Raw genomic sequence first — 24,147 nt, 5'->3', positions numbered from 1 at the left:
TCCGTTCCTTCCCGTTTATTAATTTTATTTTCAGTTTGTTAGTTATTCTTCTTTTTAAAAAATACGAATAGCTATTCAAATAAATATGTATTCCCCATTTGAAGACAAACATTTGCATGTTATGCACACTTTTCTTCATATTTCTTTCTTCTTCTACCAATATAATCTGAATTCAATCCATAGTAGTATTTGGAGATAATTGTTATGTCTACAGCTAATGGTCGCCATTGTGGAGATGTATATAGTTATTCAACCAGTCCTCTATAGAGGGATAATCTGGAGGTTCCTAGTGTTTTATCATTACAAATAGTGTTTCAGTGAATAGTGTTCTGCATATAACTTCTACATGTTTTACTGAAACATATTTCAATAGCTATAATTTTTCCATATTGTGGATAGATAGATACACCTTAAATACCTTAAGTCTACTTGTATTGTGGACATATAGTCTCTTTCTGTTTTTTCCCCCAGTAATATAAATGATACAACAGTGAACATCCTTGTACTTAAATCTTTGTTGAAATTTCTGATTATCTCATAAGAACAGATTTCTAGAAATTTCTTTAGTAGGTCAAAGTTTATGAATCAGCCAGGCACAGTGGCTCATGTCTATAATCCCAGCACTTTGGGATGCCAAGGTGGATGGATCACTTGAGGTCAGAAGTTTAAAACCAGCCTGACCAAGATGGTGAAATCCCACCTCTCATAAAAATTCAAAATTTAGCTGGCTGCGGTGGCACACACCTATAGTCCCAGCTACTCGGGAGGCTGAGGCAGGAGAATCACTTGAACCCAGGAGGCAGAGGCTGCAGTGAGCCAAGATCATGCCACTGCACCCCAGCCTGGGTGCCAAAGTGAGACTCTGTCTCAAAAAAAAAAAAAAAAAAAGAACCATTTTAGGCTGTTGGTGCATATTGTCAAATTGTTTTCAAGGAAAATGTGTAATAAGTTTATATTCTCAGAGGTAGTAAATCTCAGTATCTGTCATCAGAGAGGTCTGGGCTCAAATCCTACCTTTACAATTTACTAGTTGAGTGACCCTGGGCAAGTTACTTAATTTTCCTGAGCCATAGATTCTTCATCCATAAATGAGACAAATATTACTCATGGTTTTGTGGCAAAGAAATAAATAAGATATTTGACTACATATGTACTTGAGTACATAGGCCAAGTATTTAGTATAGTTCTTGACATATGGCAAGTATTTAAATGTTTGTTTTTTTTATTATTACCAGTAGCAGAAGAGAATGTCAGCCTTATAGCAGATTCATCATCACTAGATATATATATATATATATATATATATATGCATATATATAAAATCCTCCAGTATATACTTAATACGATGGTAGCATAATCATAGGATAACCACTATAGACCCACCCTTGGATATACAATATAATATATATTATATATAATACAATATTTTAAATAATTATATTATTTTAATAATTTAAATATTATTAAAATATAATATTTTAATATATTTAATAGTAAAAATATAAAGAAGTTTAAAACCAGCCTAACATGGTGAAAAGTAAAAGAATATTATCTTGTTTTAATTTGCATTTCTTCGATTTCTTGTTGTAGTGAACATTTTTTATTTTCATGTTAATTTTTATTTTTAAGACCACTTTATTGAGGTGTGATTGAGATACAAAAATCTGTACATATTTAACATGTACAGCTGAATTCTGGAACTCTCCTAAAGCTATTTTTACCTGTGGATGGTGGTTCACTTCGAGGGGGATGGAGGGCAGGGACCTCCTATTTTACCATCCTGTTGACCTCATCACTCCCTACTTACTCATCTTTTTATTGCTTCTTCTGGGTACTCTGTTGCTATTCTTCGTCTATTTTTTTCTATATAATTTTAGTTCCTTAAAATGCATGTACAAGAGTTCATTAGAAATCAAAACCTTTTCTCATACTAGCTGCAGCTATATCCTCAATATTTTGTTTTTCCATTTTATTTGTTAGACATTATTTTGACATAGAGTTTAATATTTTATTTAATCAAGTATTTCCCTCTGTGATCACTTCAATAGATTTTTGAAAACCTTTGTGAAGTACTTCACTATTTTAAAATTCAATTATTTGCTCATCCACAGGTTATTTTAGCGTTATTGAGGGCATAGATCTTATGTATAGAAAAGTGCCCTGATCATACATTCACAGCCTGATGAATTTCCATGAAATGGGCATAGTCATTATATGAGTTTGCTAAGTCTGCCATAAACTGTGTGGCTTGGATAACAGAAATTTATTGTTTCACAGTTCTGGAGGCCAGGAGTCCAAGGTGTGAGGAGGGTTAGTTTCTATTGAGGGTTGCAATGGTCCCTTCCATGCCTCTCTCCCACCTGCTAGGAGTTTGCTGGTCATCACTGGCCCTCTTTGGCTTGTGGTTGTGTTGCCCCAGTCTGTGCCTTCATGTTCACAAGTGATGCTCTCTTATATGCATGCCTCTGCCTGAATTTTTCCTTTTTATAAAGACACTAGTCATATTGGATTATGTCCCACCCTAATGACCTCATCTTAATTTGATGATCGCTGTAAATACCCTATTTCCAAATTAAGTCACATTCTGAGGTACTGGAGGTTAGGGCTTCAGCCTGAATTTTTTGGGGAAAATAATTCAATCCATAACATTCATGAAACTAGGACACAGATCAAGGCATAGAATAGTACCAGCTTTCTACAAGCCCACCTCCATGCTCTTCAGCTGTCCCTCCTTGCCAAGGTTACCCTCTCCTGATTTCTCCACCATAGGTCACCTTGTCCATTTACTTCCCATAAATGGAATCACACGTGCATATTCTTTTGCATCTGGCTCTTCTACCTCAAATTTATATCTGTGAGATCCATTTGTGTTATTGCATTGTTACATGTAGCAATCGTTCATTCTTTTTCATTTGTATGTAGTATTTAATAGAGGAAAAATAATGTAATGTGTTCATGTGATTGCTGACAGACATTCAGGTTATTTCCAGTTTTTAGCTAGTATGAGTATGTTGCTATGAAAATCCTAGTGCATATCTTTTGGTGAGGACATGTTCACATCTCTATTGCTCATGTATGGGGAGTAGAATTTCTGGGTCAGAGAATATATGTATGTTTAGTGCTAGTAGAGGATACTTAATGGTTTTCCAAAATGGTTTCTAGCAATATATGAGAGTTTTGGTGTTCTGCAACCTCACTGGTACTTTGTGTTATTTACACAAATACGTTTTTGATAAGAAGAAGGTGGTGATGATGATGATGATGATGATGATGATGATGATAGCTTATCATTGCTACATTTATCATAAAAACTAGGCATTGGGCTGTTATCTCTATTAACTCATTTAATCTTTTAAACTATGCTTTAATGAAACTAATAGTTTTATTTTACAGACAACAAAACTAAGCATAAATGAGGTTGAGTAATTTGCCCAAAATAACAGTAACTAACCATGCAGGGTTTGAATATAGATTTGTCTGATTGTTAATCCCAGACACTTCCTACTACAGATAAAATGTAAATTTGGTTGCCATCAAAAAGAAGGAGATGTTCTAGGCCTCATGGGTAGCATGAGAGGATTGGTGTGTCTCTTGCAAAAGAACCAACTTGGTAGTAAAAAGTGGACAGAGCTCCAGATCTCCACCTCGAGTCTTGTTTTTGCCACCCCATTTTGGGACATTAATCATAAACATTTATTATTAGGGTAAGTTCCAAACATTTCCCATTAAATGATTATTTTTAAGACTGTCTCTAGGAACAGATTGATGTGCTTCGTATTTTAAAATAGAGTGACAAAGCCAGCTTTTGGGTATAGAATTAAAGCTATGGCTTAAGTCTAAACCCAGGGAAAGAATCTGTAGTAGCAGGTGCATGCTGCTAGTCTCATGGCTGACGTGGATCAGCACTCTGTAGCCCTTCAGGCTTCACCTTCTCAGTCCTGATCTCTGGGCAATATCAGGAACATTTACCCTTCTAAGTATACGGCCAGGAGCCAGCTCTACTTTTATCATGCCCTCTACTTGCTTGACCCTAGGTGGTAGGGTGGATATCAGTGGGGAAAAATATTTCAGGGCACAGGAAAAAAAACATATTACCAAATAATCACCCTTCTGCCAAAGATACTCAGTAGAAGCAAGTATTGGGAAGTGACTTCAAATCAGGCAATATGCTGGTATCTTCAAATATATCATCTTAGTCTTCACAATGTCCATGAAAAAGAAATAAATGTCTATTATTCCCATGTTATAGTTGTGGGAATTGAGCCTTGGTGAGGTTAAGAAAACTGGCTGAGGTTATAATAAGGGAAAAAACCAATATAATAATGGGTTTGCTCTAGGCATACAAGGCTAGTTCAACATTTAAAAGTCAATTAATGTGGCCAGATGCAGTGGCTCACACCTGTAATCCCAGCACTTTGGGAGGCCAAGGCAGGTGGATCGCGAGGTCAGGAGTTCGAGACCAGCCTGACCAACATGGTGAAACCTCGTCTCTACTAAAAATACAAAAATTAGCTGGGCATGGTGGCAGGCACCTGTAATCCCAGCTACTCTGGAGGCTGTGGCAGGAGAATTGCTTCAACCCAGGAGGTGGAGGTTGTAGTGAGCAGAGATTGTGCCACTGCACTCCAGCCTGGGTGACAGAGCAAGATTCCATCTCAAAAAAAAAAAGCCAATTAATGTAATTAATTAAATCAACAGGCTAAAGGAATAAAGTCACATGATCATTAATAGATGTAGGAAAAGCATTTGACAAAATCCAGCACCCATTCATAATAAAAACTCTCAGTAAACTAGGAGTAGAAGGAAACTTCTTTAACTTGATAAATAATAACTACAATAAACCTATAGCCAACATCATACTTAATGGTGAGAAAATAGAATCTTTCCCACTAAGATCAGGAAAAAGACAAGGATGTCTTCTCTTACCATTTATTTTCACCATTGTACTGGAAGTTCTAGCTAATGCAATAAGACAAGGAAAGGAAGTAAAAGGTATACAGATTGAGAAAAAAAGAAATGAAACTACCTTTGTTTACAGATGACATGATTGTTTATATAGAAAATTCCAAAGAGTCAACAAAAAACTTCTTCAAACTAATAAATGATCATAGCAAAGGTGTAGAATACAAGGTTAATGCATAAAAGTCCATTAATTACCTATATGTAAACAATGACCAAGTAGACTTTGAAGTTAAAAACACAATACTGTTTACATTAGCACCCAAGAAGAAATACTTAGTTGTAAATCTAACAATTTTTCAACAAATGGTACTGAAACTGAGCATCTGTATGCAGATTAAAAAAAAAGAATCTGGACACAGATCTTGCACACTTCACAAAAATTTACTTAAAACTTGAAAGTAACCAAGATGTCCTTCAGTAGATGAACAGATAAATAAACTGTGGTCACCCAATGGGATGTTATTCAGTGTTAAAAACATGAGCTATCACATCCTGGATATGGATATTAAATGCATGTTATAAAGTAAAAGAAGCCAGTTCAAAAAGACTACATACTATATGATTCCAATTACATGACATTTTGAAAAAGGCAAAACAATGTCATGGCGTAAAGATTAGTGATTGCCGAGAGCTGGGGGAGGTTGGTGGGAAGGGGTGAATAAGCAGAACACAGAGGATCTTTAGAGCAGTGAAAATTCTCTGTATGATACTCTAACAGTGGATTTGGGTCATTACACATTTGTTCAAACCCATTGAATGTACGACACCAAGAGTGAGCCTTAGTATAAACTATGGACTCTGGATGATGGTGATGTGTCAATGTGGGTTCATTAATTGTAACAAATGCACCCCTGTGGTGGGGTGTTAATAACGGGGGGGCTGTGCAGGTGTGGGGGCAGGGGGAAAATGGGATATCTCTGTGCTTTTCTCTCAATTTGCTGTGAACCTAAATCTACTCTAAAAACATTAGGTCTTTAATTTATTAAAAGTTAAGATAAAATTAAAGGAGTGTTGATTTTTATATCTTAAGCACAAACATGAGATTATCAACACAAAGTTATAGATCTTTGACCTATTTGATGGAATCCTCATTTTGTGTACAATTATTTTATTTTAAAAAATACTTTTTCAAAAAAAAAATGCAGAAATCCCCACTCTCATGGAACTTACTTCTAGCAGGGTGACAGAAACAATAAATTTTTAAAAAGTAAAGAAAAAACAAAAAATCAACACAATTGTTCCACTAGAGCCAAAAATGTGAAAATCATTTGAACCTTCCTGAATTGTTAATATATCTTTAAGGAATCTATAAGAGTATATGCACACTTTTATTTTTTAAAAGAAATAAGCCAATGAAAGGGCATTGAATGTTTTCCCAATGAACTGCTGAAAGCTTATTTTCTGGACAATGCAAACCTTCAAAAGCAGATTCTGGTTTTGTGGGCCAGCAACCCTTATTTTGTGCCATGTAGCAAGTGGGTCCAGGGACTCATGTCCTATACAAATATCACATGGATGAGGTTCTAATCAGTTCAAATGTTGGCATCTTCTAGTTTGGTGCCAGTGTAGTAATTTTAGAAAGTGCAAAGTTTCCTTTTTAGTTGGTGGTCAGCTTGTCCCTTAAAACATTGATTTGGTTTTAAATTCAAGTTAAAATGAACAACCTGGGCTCTGTCCTGGCATCAATAAACTTGTGCATTATTTTTCACCTGTATGTTATTTTGTCGTTAGTTTAATTGCCTGACCAGGTCACAGACTTAGGTGTCCCACGTGTGCATGTGCTTTGCATACATTACAATCCAAGCATTGTAGCCAGAACAAGAGCCATGTGGGAGGGGGCAATGGGCTCACACTCACAGAGTACAATTCACAGTGGGGGCTGATCCTGCTCCAGACAGCACTGGATCTGGGCTGACTTCTCAACAGAGAAACAGCCAGTGAAGAGGAAAAACACAATATACCCAACTCCCCTGCTTTAGCTGCAAAGACTAAAACATCACGGCTAGTCCCAAAAAACCCAAAGCCCTTCAAGTACTGCTTAGGAATCTTTTCTTGAAGAACCAGTGGCCTCCCACTCCCTGCTCCCCACCAGCCCTGTTCTGGGGAGCAAGGATGGGTTTGCAGTCTGAGGACTAGAATGCCCTCTGCCTGTGCCAGCACAGAAGGGTTTTGCTAGCATTTGCAGAAACAAGTAAGTGATGTGGTATGTGCATCCTTAATCTCTATTTTAATGTCTCCAACAATCTAGTGGTTAATTAGCAATTTGCTGCCCACCAATATGCAAATAACTGACAAGCAAAGGTTCTCTGCATCTGTAATTATTTTGCTGATTTACAAGCCTCTTTCCTCTCAGTGTAGGTTTTTCTCTGTGTGTGTGTGCATTCATGCATCAGGGATTTCATTATTTTTTGAAGCATACTCTGTGAATTTTTATTCTTTAATACTTTCAGACTTCAGTAATCACAGTATTTTGGGTAAAAAGAAAAATATATATAGTAATATATGCTTCCCCCCACCCCTCAACTCCAAATGGATTTGTCAGGGGTTCTTTTCTTTGATAAAGAGTGGAGAGTAAGATTTATCAAGGGGCTGTAATCCAAATTGCAGAAAGTCAGAACGCAAGATTGAAAGATACACATTTTGGCTGCTGCCAAGTCCTTATCTGGAATCAGAGTCTTGTAATATTTTATTTTCTCCCAAGCAGCTCTGGTGAGTCGAGCCACGATCTGCGTTATCCATCTGCCTACTTTGGAGCGGGGTGTTGTACTATTTGGCGGCTTAAACGCTTTACGTTCTTGCCAGGGCGTTAAGAAAGGCTCTCATGTTAAATTAAGTCAATTAATAAATGGAGACACATTAAGCAATCAATTTTGTCAGCCTATCTCCCTACCATTATGTATGGTTGGCTGTAATCACAAGATAAATGCAATGTGCTGATCTATGGTAATGTTCAATAATACATTCTCCGCCAGGCTCAATTCATCAGGGAGTTTCGGTAGGGAAGGCATTTGTTATTGGCTGTCTCTGCACCTCAAGGATAACATTTCTGTCCTTTCGATTGGCCGCCTCACTGCTGCAAGATTCTAACCGTCTTATTTTGATGATGAATATGAAGGCGCGCTAAGCCGGGCTGGAGCGGAGTGTCTCAGAGGCTGCGCTCCTTCCAGAGCCCAAGGACTCACCGCTTCCTCCGCTCCCTTCCCGGGCCAACAGCCCCCCAAAAGTTGTGATGCTTTTCTTTACCCAGTGCTTTGGGGCTGTGTTAGATCTCATTCATCTCCGGTTTCAGCACTACAAGGCTAAACGCGTTTTCTCCGCGGCTGGGCAACTTGTCTGTGTCGTCAACCCCACGCACAACCTAAAGGTGAGTCTCTCTCTGTGTCATTTTCTCTTCCCCCGGCTCGGGTTCAAGTCCTTTCTCGGAGGCGGCAGCGACGCTCCGGCGAGCGCGTGCAGCCCTTTGCACCCCCGGTTCGCGGGGGCTGGGACTGTGTCTGGAACCCGGCGTTTGCCTGGCTCGCTGTCTAGGTGGCTGGGTGCTGGTAGTGACCGAGTGTGGTTTCCCTACTGGCAAGAAAAACTGGATTGATGGTCTGGTGTCTTTCCCCCACGCTGTCAGCCTGAGAGTGGCGTGAGGGGCAGAAGTGAGGGTGGTGGAGGGAACAGAGGGGCGTCCCGATCACTCCCCCCAGTATTTGTCGGCGAGTGTTCAAGAGACAGGATTTGAAGTTAGCCAAATTGCTCTCTTCTGTCCCATGTGTTGGGAGAGGTGGTCAAACAGGAGGATTTTGGAAGCTACTGCGGGATGAGGAATCCTGAAACAGGGACCTGGGAGTTTTGGGCTGGATGGGGGTGGTTCTTTCTGCAAAGTGTTTGTCCTTATCCTCAGACTCGTGTGTGTGTGTGTGTGTGTGTGTGTGGTGTTGGGAGGATTTTGGCTTTTTTCCTTCCTGCTGGTTAGATGAGCTCTTTGCACTGAAGACAAGAGGAGCAGGATTTGCCTGGATTGTGTAATAATGAAACCAGCTCCAAGCTGCTGCAGCTACTGCCTGGAGCTCCCTAGGCAGCTGGGTGCTGGGTTGCTTGCGGTTGCCTTGCTGTCCTGCAGCCTCTGCATTTGTATCCTCAGGTTAGCGCCCTTTTAGGGATCAGACAAAATATGGGGTCCAGCACAGCCGCTATACATCACAGCCAAAACCGACTGGGAAAGGAAGGATGGGCCACTGGGTAGGGGTGAGGGGGAGAGGGGAAGAGAGGAAGTCAGGGGGATGGGGGCTGGGGGCTGGGGAGAGGCCATAACTGAACTCCCCAGATGGGAAACTCGGCACCTTGCCTCTGTCCTAACATAAGAGGTGGATTCACTGAAAGTTCTTTTCCTGTCCTCTGTAAGGCAGAACTGAGTGCAGGGGGGAGGGGCCATGTCTGCAGCGCTAGTGCCAGACAGTCTGTGAGGATAGATCTCTCACTCTGACTACTGCTGTTGGGCAGGAAGAGCATTGCCTGTTGTCCATCACTTTATAAACTCCCACGGCCAGACTGTCCTCAGCTGGAGACCCTCAGGTCAGCGCTGATGGGTACCCTCACTCCCAATTCCTGGAAGTCCCTAGGAAAGACAGCTGCTTGAAGCTGCTGGGGCTACATGCCAAGGTCAGTCCTGGTAGAAGGGCAATGGACCGTCCTGGGACCCCGATGGTGCACCTGACCTAGGATCTGACTCTGTCTGGTACCCCGGCTCTGATGAATGCCATTGCATGCAACTGTTCACACCTGCTCTTGCTTGAGCGCTCTTTCCTCTCATTTCACTATTTTTTTTTTCTTTTATGGCTTAGTTTTATAAATGAGAATTCACTACTAGTCATCCTTGGCAAAGCAAGTATACAGTATACACATTAAAATAGAATTCTGAATTCCATGTTATGGCCACTTTTGAGACCACATTCAAACTCCCATCATTTTGTCACTTTGCATTAGTTAGTTCCCTGGGGCAAGAAATTTTGTTTACTTCTGTTTTGTATTTTAATACCTTTAAAAATTGCTTATGAGACTTTAGCATTTCTGAAGTTTGAATTTATATGGTTCATTGACTGCCGCTGATGATGGAGAATAGAAGGGTGTTAAGGTCTCCGAGAGGAGTGAGGGGAAACCATTTGTGTATATTTCTCAATGATGTCTGCCTGAATATGAACGAGTCGTCTTGCTGCCCTAACTCAGGAGTCCAGAGTCAGGGTTGGAGGCCTTGAGTCAGCTCTGGCCAGCTGTGTGAACTTGAATCCCTCCTCCACCTCTTTGAGCCTTCCCTTCCTCACCTTTTAAATGGGCTTATGATCTGCCCTTTCTCCACCTCAGCTTTTGAGATTGAAGAGAGGTATTAGAGGTGCTTTATAACTCTCCTCTAAAAATAATGTATGTTATTGTATATATAATTTGTAGAGTTCCAAAAGCAAATTCAAAAGTTGTCACTTAACACCTTCAGGCAATTTAGAAATCATATAAGCAGTAACATAAAAGTGGATGACATATGCTTTGAGAGGCCATGGCTCACTTTTTCACTTACACTCTCATTTGGCTTTTCATTTCCCATTAAAAAAACACTTAGGGATTTTACTCAGAGGAACATCACCGCAGGTAAACAAAGCAAGTTGAGTGCTGTCACTGTCCCCAGGATGTGGGATGGGGCACACGGGATCTGGAGAGGGTGCCAGGTAGGGAGAGACCCTAAGGGTCCACATGGCCCATCAGAGAAGTTTTACCCGCTTCTTAAACCTAAGGGCTAATAGCCATTTGGAGAGCTTTAAAAGGACTTACTCTATAGGAACATCACTGCCCCATTGCGCGGTGGCTCACGCCTGTAATCCCAGCACTTTGGGAGGCCGAGGCGGGTGGATCACGAGGTCAAGAGATCGAGACCATCCTGGTCAACAAGGTGAAACCCTGTCTCTACTAAAAATGCAAAAATTAGCTGGGCGTGGTGGCGCGTGCCTGTAGTCCCAGCTACTCGGGAGGCTGAGGCGGGAGAATTGCCTGAACCCAGGAGGCGGAGGTTGCGGTGAGCCGAGATCGTGCCATTGCACTCTAGCCTGGGTAACAAGAGTGAAACTCCATCTCAATAAAAAAAAAAAAAAAAAAAAAAGAAAAAAAAAGAAAAGCACATGTAACCTCAAAAATATTCTCCTTCTAAACACTGATTTCCATAAACAGACCATGGAAATATCCCTTGGAAATAATAAGCTGTGATCTATGTAGTGGGGAGGAAAGTCCTTCTTTTTTTTTACGGAAAAAAAAAAACCTGTGGCAATATTAACCCAGAATAGCTATTGATCTGCTGTGCTTCCCCACACTTTGTATGACAGGCCAGTACATGAGATGGTGACCAAGGACAGAGAGACTGCAACCTTGCTTTCAATTCTCTGGGTTGCATGTAGCTACAAAGAGGACTGGGAAGCTTGTGTTTTTATTTGTGGAAGCATTTATGTGTTTTATCCTTTCTTGGGCTTTCCTAAGAATTTGAACCAACAGCATTTTAGAACCTGAGGCAAGTGCTGAGTTATAATCAAAATTCACTTACAAAGCAAAGAAAATGTTGTATTTACCATGCCCGTATAGGTGACCTTCATTCTCAGTCTTATTAAGGTGATTACTCAGTAACCTGGGATTCCTTCAAGCAAGCTGATGCCTTTCCTTCTAAATGGAAGGCAGAGCCTTCCCGGGAACAGCAGATCCTCTGGCTAAAGCCATTAGACCCCTGAAGCTCACCCTAATTAAAAGGGACATTTAGAGTAGCCAGCCTTGAGCATAAGAGACCTCAGCTTTCAGTGAGTGCCAGGCAGTGGAGGGCAAACAAGACCGTTTCCCTCTGTCTCTCTGTCTCTGTCTCTGAGGACTCCTTGCACAGATTAGGGTTCCAAATGGTGCCCCCACTTCTTTCCACCCCATAAAAAGTGACCGTCAAGGAGCCAGCTTTCTTGGCTGCCTGCCCTCTGCTTCCTCATTCACAGAGGTTATTGAAATGTGGTGAGCAGACTTCAGGCTGGTGCTCATGAGGGTGCCTGTTCCTGGTCCTGATTCAGCACTCCTCTCTCCCTCCTGTCCTTTGCTTGTTTCTAAACCAAGAAAGCCTTTCTCTCCTGGCTGTGCTCCCATTGGCACTAGTAGCTTCTATAGTGCCCTGCCCTGGGCAGCCCTGCCTTCTTTTGCCCAGTCTGCAGAGGTATCCTTTGAGGGGAGGAGTGGTCAGTTCCCGTGCCCAGGTTTTTCCAGAGAAGGCCCTGTAGTGCTAGCCAGAGCCCCTCTGGGGTCGGGTCATTAGCACTTCCCAAGCAGGCAGTAGCTAGGCTGAGGCTGGCTGAGTGACTTCCTCTTCTTAACCACAGCTTTTGATGAGCAAGTTTCTGAAAGAAGAATAGCAAAATGCTTTCTGGCAAAATTCCACGAGGCCCTCTCTGATACCTCTACCCTGTGTCTGCACCACCCCAGACAACCCAATTAACCTTTGCGTGCACACGAAATGGGAGGGGCATATGGGGCAATCGTGGCTTTAATTTAAGTGCCTGACAGATATGAAATCTAAAACTGGGGCATTTCAGTACCATTTGTTAATGCATTCATGTGCCTTTCATTCTCAGACCAACCTGTGTGGATGAATGTTTACTGAGTGGCAGTGGGGAGGGTGGGAAGAGGAGGAGGCAGCCGGGACCAGGAAAGGAGAGAGGTGAGATGTGTGGCCACCTTTGCCATTTATGGGGTAATCTTTCGAAATCCTGTGCTGCCCCGAAACTCTGTTTCACACAGCACAGCAGGCTGCTGAATGAGAGCTAAAGACCTGAGCATTGTCTTTAAAGATTTAGAGGTGGCCTTTGGAGTGTTCTGCGTGAATACCTACTTTAAAGCAGTTAAAGGCTTCCAGCGAGATTGTTTAATAGCTGGTGTGTGGGTTACTCAGTTCCTCTCCACACAGCCACCTCTGATGTTTCCATTCCCAGTCCTCTGGGTATTTCACTGCCTTCTTTCTCTGTCCAGGCTGTAGCCACTTTGCCAGAGGGGCTGGAGAAAGGGTAAGGAAGGTGACCCCAAGCTGGTGGTGGTCACTGCGAGTGTTATTCTAAAAGCTTTGCAGCCTCTTCCAGTCCATGGGTTTCTGTGAATATTGTATGACACTCCACTCTGTGGGCTCAGAGCAGTCGTGTGGCTTTTCTGGTTAATGGTGATTGCAAATGAGGCTCCTGAGTCACATAACGGGGAGGCCCAGAGCCCCAAGCAGTAATTTGGTTAGCTGTGTGCCAGTGATTGAGTTGCTGGGGAGGCTGAAGCTGGCGGCTGCGATGAGGTGAGCCGATTACCTCTGTACTGCATTTATCCAGCAGCCCCGAAGCAAATTTGGTGGAATTCCCTTCACCATGATCCCTCAACCTGCAGGGACTGTTTGGGAAAATTAGAAAATAGATACTGAAAGCTTTCTCTGAAATCTGCAGCGAGGTCTGAGTTATTTGAATGGCTTCCCAGGGGTAAGATGGATTATTTTCCTAGCAATTAACGAGAAAAAAATTAACTGTCTGTGGAGGTATTTTACCCTTAGCAAAGTCATCTTGACCCAACTAGCTCTGTTCCTCCAAAGGGAAACTGTGACCTGGTTAGACATGAAATGTCCTGTGGAAGGGATTAACCCGAAGAATGGAGACCTTAGTGACAAAATTGAGACTAGAAGTTAGGTCTTCTAGGCCGGGTGTGGTGGCTCATGCCTATAATCCCAACACTTTGGGAGGACGAGGCAGGCAGATCACCTGAGGTCAGGAGTTTGACACCAGCCTGGCCAACATGGCAAAACCTGGTCTCTACTAAAAATACAAAAGTTGGCTGAGTGTGGTGGCAGGTACCTGTAGTCCCAGCTACTCTGGAGGCTGAGGCAGGAGAATCACTTGAACCCGGAAGGCAGAGGTTGCAGTGAGCTGAGAGCATGCCATTGTACTCCAGCCTGGCAACAAGAGCGAAACTCCATCCCCTCCACAAAAAGTAGTTAGGTCTTCTAACACCAGATCTATATTCCTACGCTGCCCCAGCTTGCCTTCAAATTATGCTAAGCTAAACGCCCCTTGCTCCAGATGTATGGTGTGGGAGCAAAAACTTGCAAGGGTCCCTTTCCTATATGCTCTCTCTCCTCCGAGGCCAGCAGCATGGCACCCTTGGCTGCGCCACACACACCGCCATCTCCCCTGTACCAGGGCCTTGTTTTCTTCACAAATCAGAGCTTCTACGTCGTCATCCTTCCTTATTCCCTCACCCCCTTTATGAGTTTTGGGCCATAATTTTGAAAGAGACAATCCTGAATGTTGAAGTCGGGAAAGATGAAAATCCCAAAAATATAAGTATGGAAAAAAACTAAAAAAATTTTAACAGCTTTATTTAGATTTTTTAAAGAGAATGTATTTGAAAAATATACAAAAACACAACAGAGTATGTTATAGGCCACTTGACACAGTAAAAGAGGCAACAGTAACATACATATTTTTGCACGCATAAACACTCAGATATACTAACAACTGTAGCATGGGCATAAGTTATAAGTAGACAAACTATATCATAAAGAAATAGGTCAAAAGGGGAAATGTATAAACATATATTACTGTGGTTGGTAATTGTGTGCACCAGCTTTATAACTGTGGCCATCTGAAACACTGTGTTGGACAACTTAAATCTTTTGATGGATGGCTCGAAAACCAGTGAGTCACCACTGCACATACAGTCACTCAAACCGCCAGGATCTCAAGTAATTGTATCTTTCACGAATGCAGACGTACAGAAAGGACATCGCTTTATTTACTAAGGAAGGAAGTTTCAGCATTTGTACACACACACACAATGCCTACACACAAAATCAACGTGATAATGAACTTTCTTGGAGTCAAATTTGAAAAAAAAAATAACATAAAACAAATGAGAACTTTCTAAAAGTCTTTACACAATGTATACACAATGTACACATCTATTATCGGAGATAATACGAAGATGAAATACATACTATAGTATATTGGCACTATGTGAATACTACAGAAGCAGTACATGATTAAATAATTGAGCAGCGGAGTTTTTTTGTACCTTTCACCTGCATTTTCACTTCTGTGATCTTCGAAATGGTCACTGTGCTTGTATTTGGAGAGTGGCTGTGGTCTACACATTTTGTAAGTATATACTGTCCATTTGAAAGTTTGGTGTTTGCTGGGCCATTGCAATTAAGTGATGTTCTGCTATCACAGCACCAATGTAATTAGCTTTTAAACTTTTATCTTTCACCGTTAAGTAGCTTCATACACTTAATTTATCGCAGCATTTTTGCGAGGGGTCGGTTTCACAGATCTCTTCCATTGTGTTGTAAGGTATGCGTAAGAATGAATGAATGATATTCAGCTTTCCCAATACCAAATCTGTATTAGTTAGGGTTCTCCAGAGAGCCAGAACCAAAAAGATATGTATGTATATGGATATATGAGAGGGGATTTATTAGGAAAATGGGCTCATACAATTATGATGGCTTAGTAGTCCCATGACATGCCCATCCGCAAGCTGGAGACCCTGGAATGCTGGTGGCATGGCTCACTCCAAGTCCAAAGGCCTTAGAACCAGGGAAGCCAATGGCTAACTCTCATTTAAATAGGGGTGCTGGTGTAAATCTTGGAGTCCGAAGGCTGGTGAGCTTGAAGTTCTGATGTCCAAGGCAGCAGAAGAAAAGTCTGTCCTGGCTCTCAGAGAGACATCAATTTGCCTTGTGTGTTTCTCCCAGCCACCAGTCAATGGGACGGTGCCCACCGACACTGAGAACACCTCTTCCCCAGCTGACCACTCAGAACCACACACTAACCTCCCCCGGAAACACCCTCACAGAAACACCCAACGTAATTTACCAGAGGTCTTGGCATTTTTAATTTCAGTCAACTGACACCTAACATTTAGTCCACAAGTCCCCACCTTGGTACCCACATGCATCTCTTTAAATCACACTTAATTTCCCAATGAGACGGTAACAAGGGAATAGTTCTGCCTAACATGATACAACTAACATTGTGCAGTTATCCTGCACACAACCTAAATGTACTAATCCTTTCTCCAGATTTTGACTTTCAGAATTTTAACATTTGGGATTTTAATCTTTTGGGAATGGGATTTTCAGGATTTTAGACTTTAGGGATTTTGATCTGTGGGGATTTCAGCTTTCGGGATTATGACGTTTGAGATTGCATCTTTTGGGATTATGCTTGGCACCAATTGTGAGCATGGTCATTATGATGAAAGCAGCTACTCAAAGCTGGCTTTGACTCCCCACTTGGCTGTGTTTCTCCATCTTCCCTTCCTCTCTGCAAGCCTCGGTGCTTGCTGTTTCTTGGTGTTCTGTGAGTTATCTTTGGCCTTGAAGAGAACTGTAAATAGAACAATTTTTTGCCTTATGTGAAGTCAGATTTGTCCTTAATGTTTAGCTTCAAAGAAAGCATGGAACCCCGTTGGGCTCTGAGCCTGGAAGCCCGATGGGAGACAGGCTGGGTCTCGGGAAGACACGCATGCCTGCAGTGGGACAGGAGCTGAACAAGCTGGGCCCTGTCATTCACAGAGCCAGGAGCCATGCAGATAAATCCCCTTCTCTGCACATCCTGAAAACTTGCCCCTCATGACTTATGTATGACTTCTTCTCATTAGCAGAGGCTTGAGTAAGCACATGGGTAGGTGGCTCTGGGAGGGGTACCCAATTCAAAGGGTATATATCTGCAGGCTCAGTGACACCACTCCGAGATTCAGCAGGGCGGAGAGAGATATGGAGGCAAAACTGCATGTCTTGTGAGGTTGTACATTTTCTCTCTGCCTGCAGTTCATTGAACCTTGAGGACACAGCTTGAGCGGGGCCTGGATGAAAAGGGGGATGATGCCCAATCTAGGCCGCAGCCCCTGGAATCGAGGAAGGGCAAGACAGAACACCTATCCCACTGTCATCAGAAAATTAAACATTAATGAGCTAAGCCCTAGGCCTGTGTTCCCTGCACTCCAACCTGAGTTTCTACACACACACACACACACACACACACACAGAGAGAGAGAGAGAGAGAGAGAGAGAGAGAGAGGGTGGGGGGGAGAAAGAGAGAAATAATGGCAATTCCGAGATGCTGGGTGGAATCCTGGGTGGGTGAGGAAACCTGGTCCCAGCCCGGTGGAAGAATGAATGGAGATAAACAAGACCCTTCTTCCCCATCCAGTCTGTAACCAAGCAGCCTCAGGAAAGAGGTAAGTTGGGAAAGCAGTGTTGGAAAAGAAGAGAAATGTTTTAGTTGAGGACCTAGAGTATGAGTTTTGGAGTCAGATCTGGGTTTGAATCTAATGTTGCATACCTTGGATAATGTCTTTGGCCTCCCAGAGCCTGCATGTCCTCCCCTATAAAATGGTTGTTGTAAAGATTAAGTAATATGATGTACAGGTCAGGCACGCATGGTGGTTCATGCCTATAGTCCCAGCACTTTGGAAGGCTGAAGTGGAAGGATTCTTGAGCCCAGGGGTTCAAGAGCAGCCTGGGTAACACAGTGAGAACTCATCTCTCCAAAAATATAAATATTAGCCAAGCATGGTGGCCCACACCTGTAGTCTCAGCTATTCAGGGTGGCGGGGCTGAGGTGGGATGATCGCTTGAGCCCAGGAGGTCAAGGCTATAGTGAGTCATGATTGCACCACTGCACTTCAGCCTGGGTAGCAGAGAAAGACCCCGTCCCAAAAAGTCTGCATAGGATGTACTTAAGTGTTCAGCACATCACCTGGCATATTATAATTACTCCATCAACAGTAGTTACCATCAGTTACCATCATTACTAGTAGGTTGAGTCCTGCTAGTTGTTACCTGATGCACACGATGTGACCCAAGTTCCTTTGACTAAGTTTGGGTGACCAAACATTTACTCCAACTGGATGTTGGAGGGAAGGGGGAAGGTACAGCAGTAAAATGACATACCTGTCGAGGACCACACTTTTGAAGCACACAGTGTTCTGAGAGCCAGAATGATGTTCTAGTTTGAGGACCTGGTCTAACCAATGTGACACATGGGGATAGGTGACTTGCCTGAGGTTCCCAATGATGAGGCTCCAGCAGGGCTGGGGATGGCACTTTGGTTAAGGACACTGCCTCTCTAATATGTCCCCATGGCAGTGTTGGACCTCTTCCCAGAGGGGTCTTGTTCTCAGGACCTTGCCAAGGAATAAACCAGCTGGACCACAGTGGGGCATTAAAAAGACAAATGTTCCTTGTGTCTCTAGTGCTGGCACAAATACATAGCGAGGGACAGGGATGAGGCTCCAGATGAAGTCACCAAAGCCTTGCAACCATCATCCCAGACTTTCAAACAGCAGAGGGATCCAAAGGCTACATATTCAGCTTCACAATGGCAGCATCAGAAAGTAGATCAGAAACAAACCTAACTTTTTAGCAGAACAAGGTCTTTGTGGATAATTTACAATTGTGGTCTAACTGGAAATGTCAGTTTTACTTGCAAGATGCTATAGCTCATAATCATTTCTTGGTCCTTTAATGTATTTTTAATCAAGAATCCATGATAAGGAGGGAACTGCTCATGGCAGGCTGTTTCCAGCTGTGGCACCAGAATTCCAGCAAGGAGAGAGTAGCCTGAGGAAACAGTAGGTCCTGGCTCCCCAGGACAAAAGGACAGCATCCTCTGCAGAAGAGATGGGTCACTGCAGCCCATGTTTGGAGAGGGAGGTCAGGGTTGGCATTAGGAAGGCCCTATAGAGCTGAAATCAAATGCAGATCAGTAACACAGATTTCACCAGAGACTGGCCAGCAAGCCTAGCCACTTGCCAGCTTCATAACCAGACTTCATGGCCCCTCGGATCTAACTGCTACGACTCTGCCAAGATGTGCCAAGGAGTCCAGGACAAGTAGCCACTTGGAACCTTGGGTTGCCGTTGTGCACTTTAGGGATGTATGATGACCTGTACTAGGCCAAGGCGGCTACCCATCCTGAAACTCTGACGATAGTTTTCTACTGCGTTAGTTACACACACAATAAAAACAATAATGATAGTAACAACCACAAAGTGCTACATCCAGGAACTATGTTAAATGCTAATGCATTTCATCGTCACTGGGAAATGGTGTATTATCATTCTCCATTATACAGAATAGCAAAACAGAAAAAGGTTAAAGAGCTGACTCAGTGTCACCTGGCCCTTGGTGGCAGAACCTTTTTTAAAAATTAAAATTCTGTGCTTTAAAGCATGCCTTGATACATCATCCTTCAGAGTTCACTTTTCACAACGAACAACTGAGCCGATGTGCTTGGCCTTAGGATTCATACTGAGTATATTTCATTTTAAAATGCTGAGCTGGGACCCTGTCTTATTCATCCTGTGTGTATAAACGCACACAGAGATGCTCCGGCTCCGGGTGGGCATCCTGGTAGCATCCTGTGTGCTGCTCTGTGCTGCCTGGTGGGATCAAGTCCCTGTGGCCTGCAGCAGTGACTTGTTCCCTTCTTCCTGCTTGCTGGAATCACCTCCCAAATTTGCTACTGCATCCAAATCCTTATCTCAGACTCTGTTTTGGGGGAACCCAATTAAGACTATGTGTATGTATATTTTTTTAACTACTTAGCATTTACTGAGCACTTACTAAGTGCCAAGCACTGTACTAAGTGATTTACCTGAATTGCCTTTTAAAAAATCCTCAGGATAATTCATTAGTCTATTTCCAGTTTACACATGAGGAAGCTGAGGCACAGAGAGATGAAGTAACCTGTCCAGAACCCATTCCATGAGCAGCAGAGTTTAGCTCATGCTTTTTCTTTTCTTTTCTTTTTTTTTTTTTTTTGTTTTGAGCCAGAGTCTTGCTCTGTCACCCAGGCTGGAATGCCATGGTGTGATCTCGGCTCACTGCAACCTCCGCCTTCTTTTGGGTTCAAGTGATTCTCGTGCCTCAGCCTCCCAAGTAGCTAGGATTGCAGATGCATGCCACCATGCCCAGCTAATTTTTGTATTTTTGGCAGAGATGGGGTTTTACCATGTTGTCCAGGCTGGTCTTGAACTCCTTACCTCAGGTGATCCACCGGCCTCAGCCTCCCAAAGTGCTGGGATTGTAGGCGTCAGCCACAATGCCTGGTCTAGCTCATGCTTTTAACCTTGATGTTGAGCTAGCCCTCCCTCCTAATTATAGAATTGGTTGTCTAGAAGATTCTACAAAGAGCCAAGCCCTTCAAATTCAAGCTTGGTAAAAATTATGCTTCGTATGCAATATTTCTGGAAAATCTTTGCCACAACTTTACCTAAATGCCCAATTCGAAATTATCCTGTAGGAAAGGATGTTTGTGCTCTATGACTGTTCTTTTGAGAAATGAGTTACCTGGTTTCACAGGTGGACAAAACGTCTGAAACTTGGCCTGATCTCCAAACGTGGGTCCTGTGATGGTCTTGGCATTATCCAACAGTGGAAGCTAGTTGACCAAATTGGAAATGCGCATGGTCTGTAAGCACCACGATAGTATGAAACAGCTGCTTTTTCTCGAAAAAGAAAGAAGGAAAAAGAAAAAGAAAGAAGCCTTTTTATACAAAGCAAAATGGCCTTTAAGAGAATGCGGCTCTCACCATGTAACACCTGTTCTCTAAGAGATCTACAGGCTTTAGAAACTTCCTTTCTCGTTAGCAGCCATACTCTATAACTATTTTTTATTTTTTCTGAAATCAAAGAGGAACAAAATTTTAATGACCATTTTCTACCTCATTTAACTCAGCTTCTACCCTGGTTTCTGGTAAACCCTTCCCCTTATGCCCTTTGAACATTTCTTTTTCAAACGCTGCTGTGAGAAGAACTGAGTGAAGGAGGCATCAGGGTGAGAGGCGGGCTTCTGGAAGGGAAGCAGGATGACGTCTCCAAGCTGTGTGTCCAGGTGAAAGCCAGAGAAAGAAGGGACTGCGTCCACATTGACCCTAGAAAGCGGGAGGGAAACCCTCAGGCCAGGAGCCAAGGAGGGAAAGTCATCAAAGGAGGCCCCAGAGCCACCTCATTAAACAGCCGTGACATCTGGGAAAAGTCACCAAGGGGTGCAGAAGGCTCACAGGAGAGCCTGGAGTAGAAGGAATGAAAAGGAAAGTGAGGAAAGGCCTCAGACATGGGTGATGTGCAGTCTCCACCACTCCCTGCTCTCCATGATGTCTGCTTGTCACAGTGCCCCTCAGGGTGGTAGCCTGGGTACCCTGGGGCCGGCGCTGGCACTGCAGGAACCTAACTGTTCTCTGCCAACCCCGTGCCCTGCGCGAGCCTCCCTATAAGCAGGAGGGCTGATGAGCACATCAAGAAGCTTCCTCATTGAAGCCAAAGTGCTACATCTGTTTATGGTAATTAAATAAATGCCAGTTGGACCCTTCTCAGTGTGCTTACTGAAGCAAGTGCCAGAAACGCGCCGCTCTCCAAGAATCGCAGAGAAATTAGAAACAGAAAGGCGAGCTCCCAGACACTTACCACCCACTCCTCGAAAATGTTGGCCTAGGAAGTTTACTGAGAATCAAGAGGCTAAGCTCTCATGTGCAGTTCTGGCTTGCTTCCGTGTGGGGTCTCCAGCTCGTCGTTTAAACTTGGCTGGTTCTTCTGTCAGATGAGAAGATGATGCTTGCCCTTTACCTCCCTCCAAGGTGACCTTGATGTGCAGAGATGGGTCTTGACAGTTGAACTGATTTACAGGCTGCCGCTTTTCAAAGAAGTTTGAGGCAATTTACACCAAATGGTGGGGTAATACGGTGAATGCAATGGATATAAAATGGATAATGCAAACAGGTTAATTTTATGAGCTTAACTCATTTATAGTGGGAGACAGAAATTGAATAGAAAAGTCCACAGATGTATTTTAAACATTCCTCAATGTATTGGAAACATCATGGACTTTGGACTAGGACGTGGCTTTAAATTTAGTTCTAATATTCATATCTGTGAGATCCTTGGCAAGTTACTTAATCACCTTGAGCTTCATTTACCTTGCCTGTAATCATACATACAATGTGAGGCTAATGAAGAATTAATGTGGTAAATAGAAGCAGAAGCACCTAGACCAGAGCCTAGCACACAGTGGTGCTCTCATAAACATGGCTTTCTTTTGGCCTGCATGCGTTCCTTCTTTCTTCCCTCCCTCTCCCCTCCCTTCCTTCTTTCCTTCTTGTCTTTCTCTCTCTCTTTCTTCCTTTCTCTATTTCTTTTCTTTCTTTCTTTTTCTTTCCCTCTCTTTCTCTCTCCTTCCTTCCTTTTTCTTTTTCATTCTTTTTAAAATTTAAATAAGGAAGTCTTCCAAAAGCTCCTCACATTATTTGATGAGTGAGTTAGAGAAGAACCTCTGGGAACGAGAAAAAGTTTGAAATTAGGAACGGAAGTGAGCCTTGACAGGCAGGAAAGGGAGAAATTTTCAAAATGGGTAATGACTCTATGAATGAATCCAAAGCCACCAGATGAGTCTCTTAAAATCTCTGAGTCTTTTTTTTGTTACTGGAGTGTAGAATTAATAAGATTAGTTTCCTCCTTTGCCCCCTAGCTAGATCTCCCCAAAAGATTTGGGAGTGGAAAAGGGAGAGCTGGGAAGATGCTTTCTCCACGTGAAGCTAAGAAGACCAGGGCCACTCTTGTGGCGTCCCAGGGGGACACAAATCCAGACAGATGTGAAGCTGTACTGGGAGACATGGGGCTGGGACTAGGGCAGCAGATGTCCACACATTTACCACTCACCAATTATAAAATAAAGATGGCAAATGCAAATCTCTTTTACTATCTGAGCTCACGGGGGTATGTCCATGCAGGCAGAATGTGGTGTCTGCAAAGTGACCACTGGCAAATATTATAGGCAACTAGGGACATCCAGGAACGTCCAGCAGCAGGAAGCAGGGTCACGGCCACAAGGTTACTGACTGAGGCAGGATTTCTTTTTTTCAACTTTTATTTTAAGTTTAGGATACACATGCAGGATGTGCAGGCTTGTTTCATAGGTAAACGTGTGCCGTGTTGGTTTACAGCACAGATCATCCCGTCACCCAGGTATTAAGCACAGCATCCATTAGCTGCTCTTCCTGATGCTCTCCCTCCTCCTACCCCCTCACAGGTGCACAGTGTGTGTTGTTCTCCCAGCATGTGTCCATGTGTTCTCATCAATAATCAGCTCCCACTTATAACTGAAAACATGCTGTACTTGGTTTTCTGTTCCTGTGTTAGTTTGCTGTGGATAATGGCTTCCAACTCCATCTATGTCCCTGCAAAGGACATGCTCTGTTTCCTTTTTATGGCTGCATAGTATTCCATGGTGTATATGCAGCACATTTTCTATATCTAGTCTATCATCGATGGGCATTGAGGTTGATTCCATGTTTTTGCTATTGTAAATAGTGCTGCCATGAACATATGCGTGCATGTGTCTTGATAATAAAATAACTTGGCAGGACTTTTCAAGATCTAGTCCTTGCCTCCTCCTCTGTGAATTCTTTCCTGATAATACTTGACCCCCTCATCTACCTTACTGGTCCTCACTGATTTTAAGCACGAAGCTCAGACTCTCCACTCTATGCATTCACTTGCATATCCGTGCCACTATCAACGCTGAGTTCCCCAAGGGCTCTGTATCCCCAGGCCTAGTATACATGACTGGCTTGTATAGTGGGTGCATAGTAGATGTAGATCTAATTAATAAATCAAAGGCTCGAGACTGCAAGAAAAAGTCAAGAAAGTGGGAAAACTAACCATGTTATCAATACAGAGGCTGAAAAACAGGAAAGAGTCAGGTGTCTCCCAAAAGCGGGCTGTAAGGCAAAACTGTGATATTCAGAGAGCTGTGATGTACAAGGCCAGAGCTGGAGGAGGGTTAAGAGTGTTGTTTCTGAGCCAGACTGGTCTGAGCTCACAGATGGGGTCAATGATACATAAAGTTTAGCATAATGCTAAGTGCTGGTCTCTGGAATCACGCTACCTGGGTTCAGCTACTTCCTCTACAGATGCCAGCCATGCGACTTTGGACTTGAAGTTTAGCTTTTTGGGGACCTCAGTTTCCTCATCTGTAAAATGGGGTAGTAATAACTGCCTGTCTCCTCTGGTTGTTCTGAGGACTAAAGTGCTTGGCACAGAATACATGCTATACAGATGTTAGCTGCCATGATTGCTATTGTTGTTGTTATTATTATCATCACTAG

At 42.9% G+C, this 24,147-nt stretch overlaps 1 protein-coding gene across 1 annotated transcript in view; it reads left to right on the top strand.

Annotated features, from left to right (window-relative positions):
* The first annotated feature begins 8,076 nt into the window (after window positions 1-8,076).
* Window positions 8,077-24,147, top strand: part of SIAH3 (siah E3 ubiquitin protein ligase family member 3) — a 70,165-nt gene continuing 54,094 nt past the window's right edge. Inside the window, exon 1 of the mRNA XM_012465178.3 lies at window positions 8,077-8,326. Within this exon, the coding sequence (XP_012320601.1) occupies window positions 8,192-8,326 (135 nt within the window). The 5' untranslated portion in view covers window positions 8,077-8,191. The remainder of the gene's footprint in view (window positions 8,327-24,147) is intronic.

The sequence above is a fragment of the Aotus nancymaae genome, unplaced genomic scaffold, assembly GCF_030222135.1.
Source record: "Aotus nancymaae isolate 86718 unplaced genomic scaffold, 86718_ANA_hifiasm-v0.15.2.pri h1tg000009l, whole genome shotgun sequence".
Taxonomy (NCBI): domain Eukaryota; kingdom Metazoa; phylum Chordata; class Mammalia; order Primates; family Aotidae; genus Aotus; species Aotus nancymaae.
This window is presented reverse-complemented; position numbering and strand designations above follow the sequence as displayed.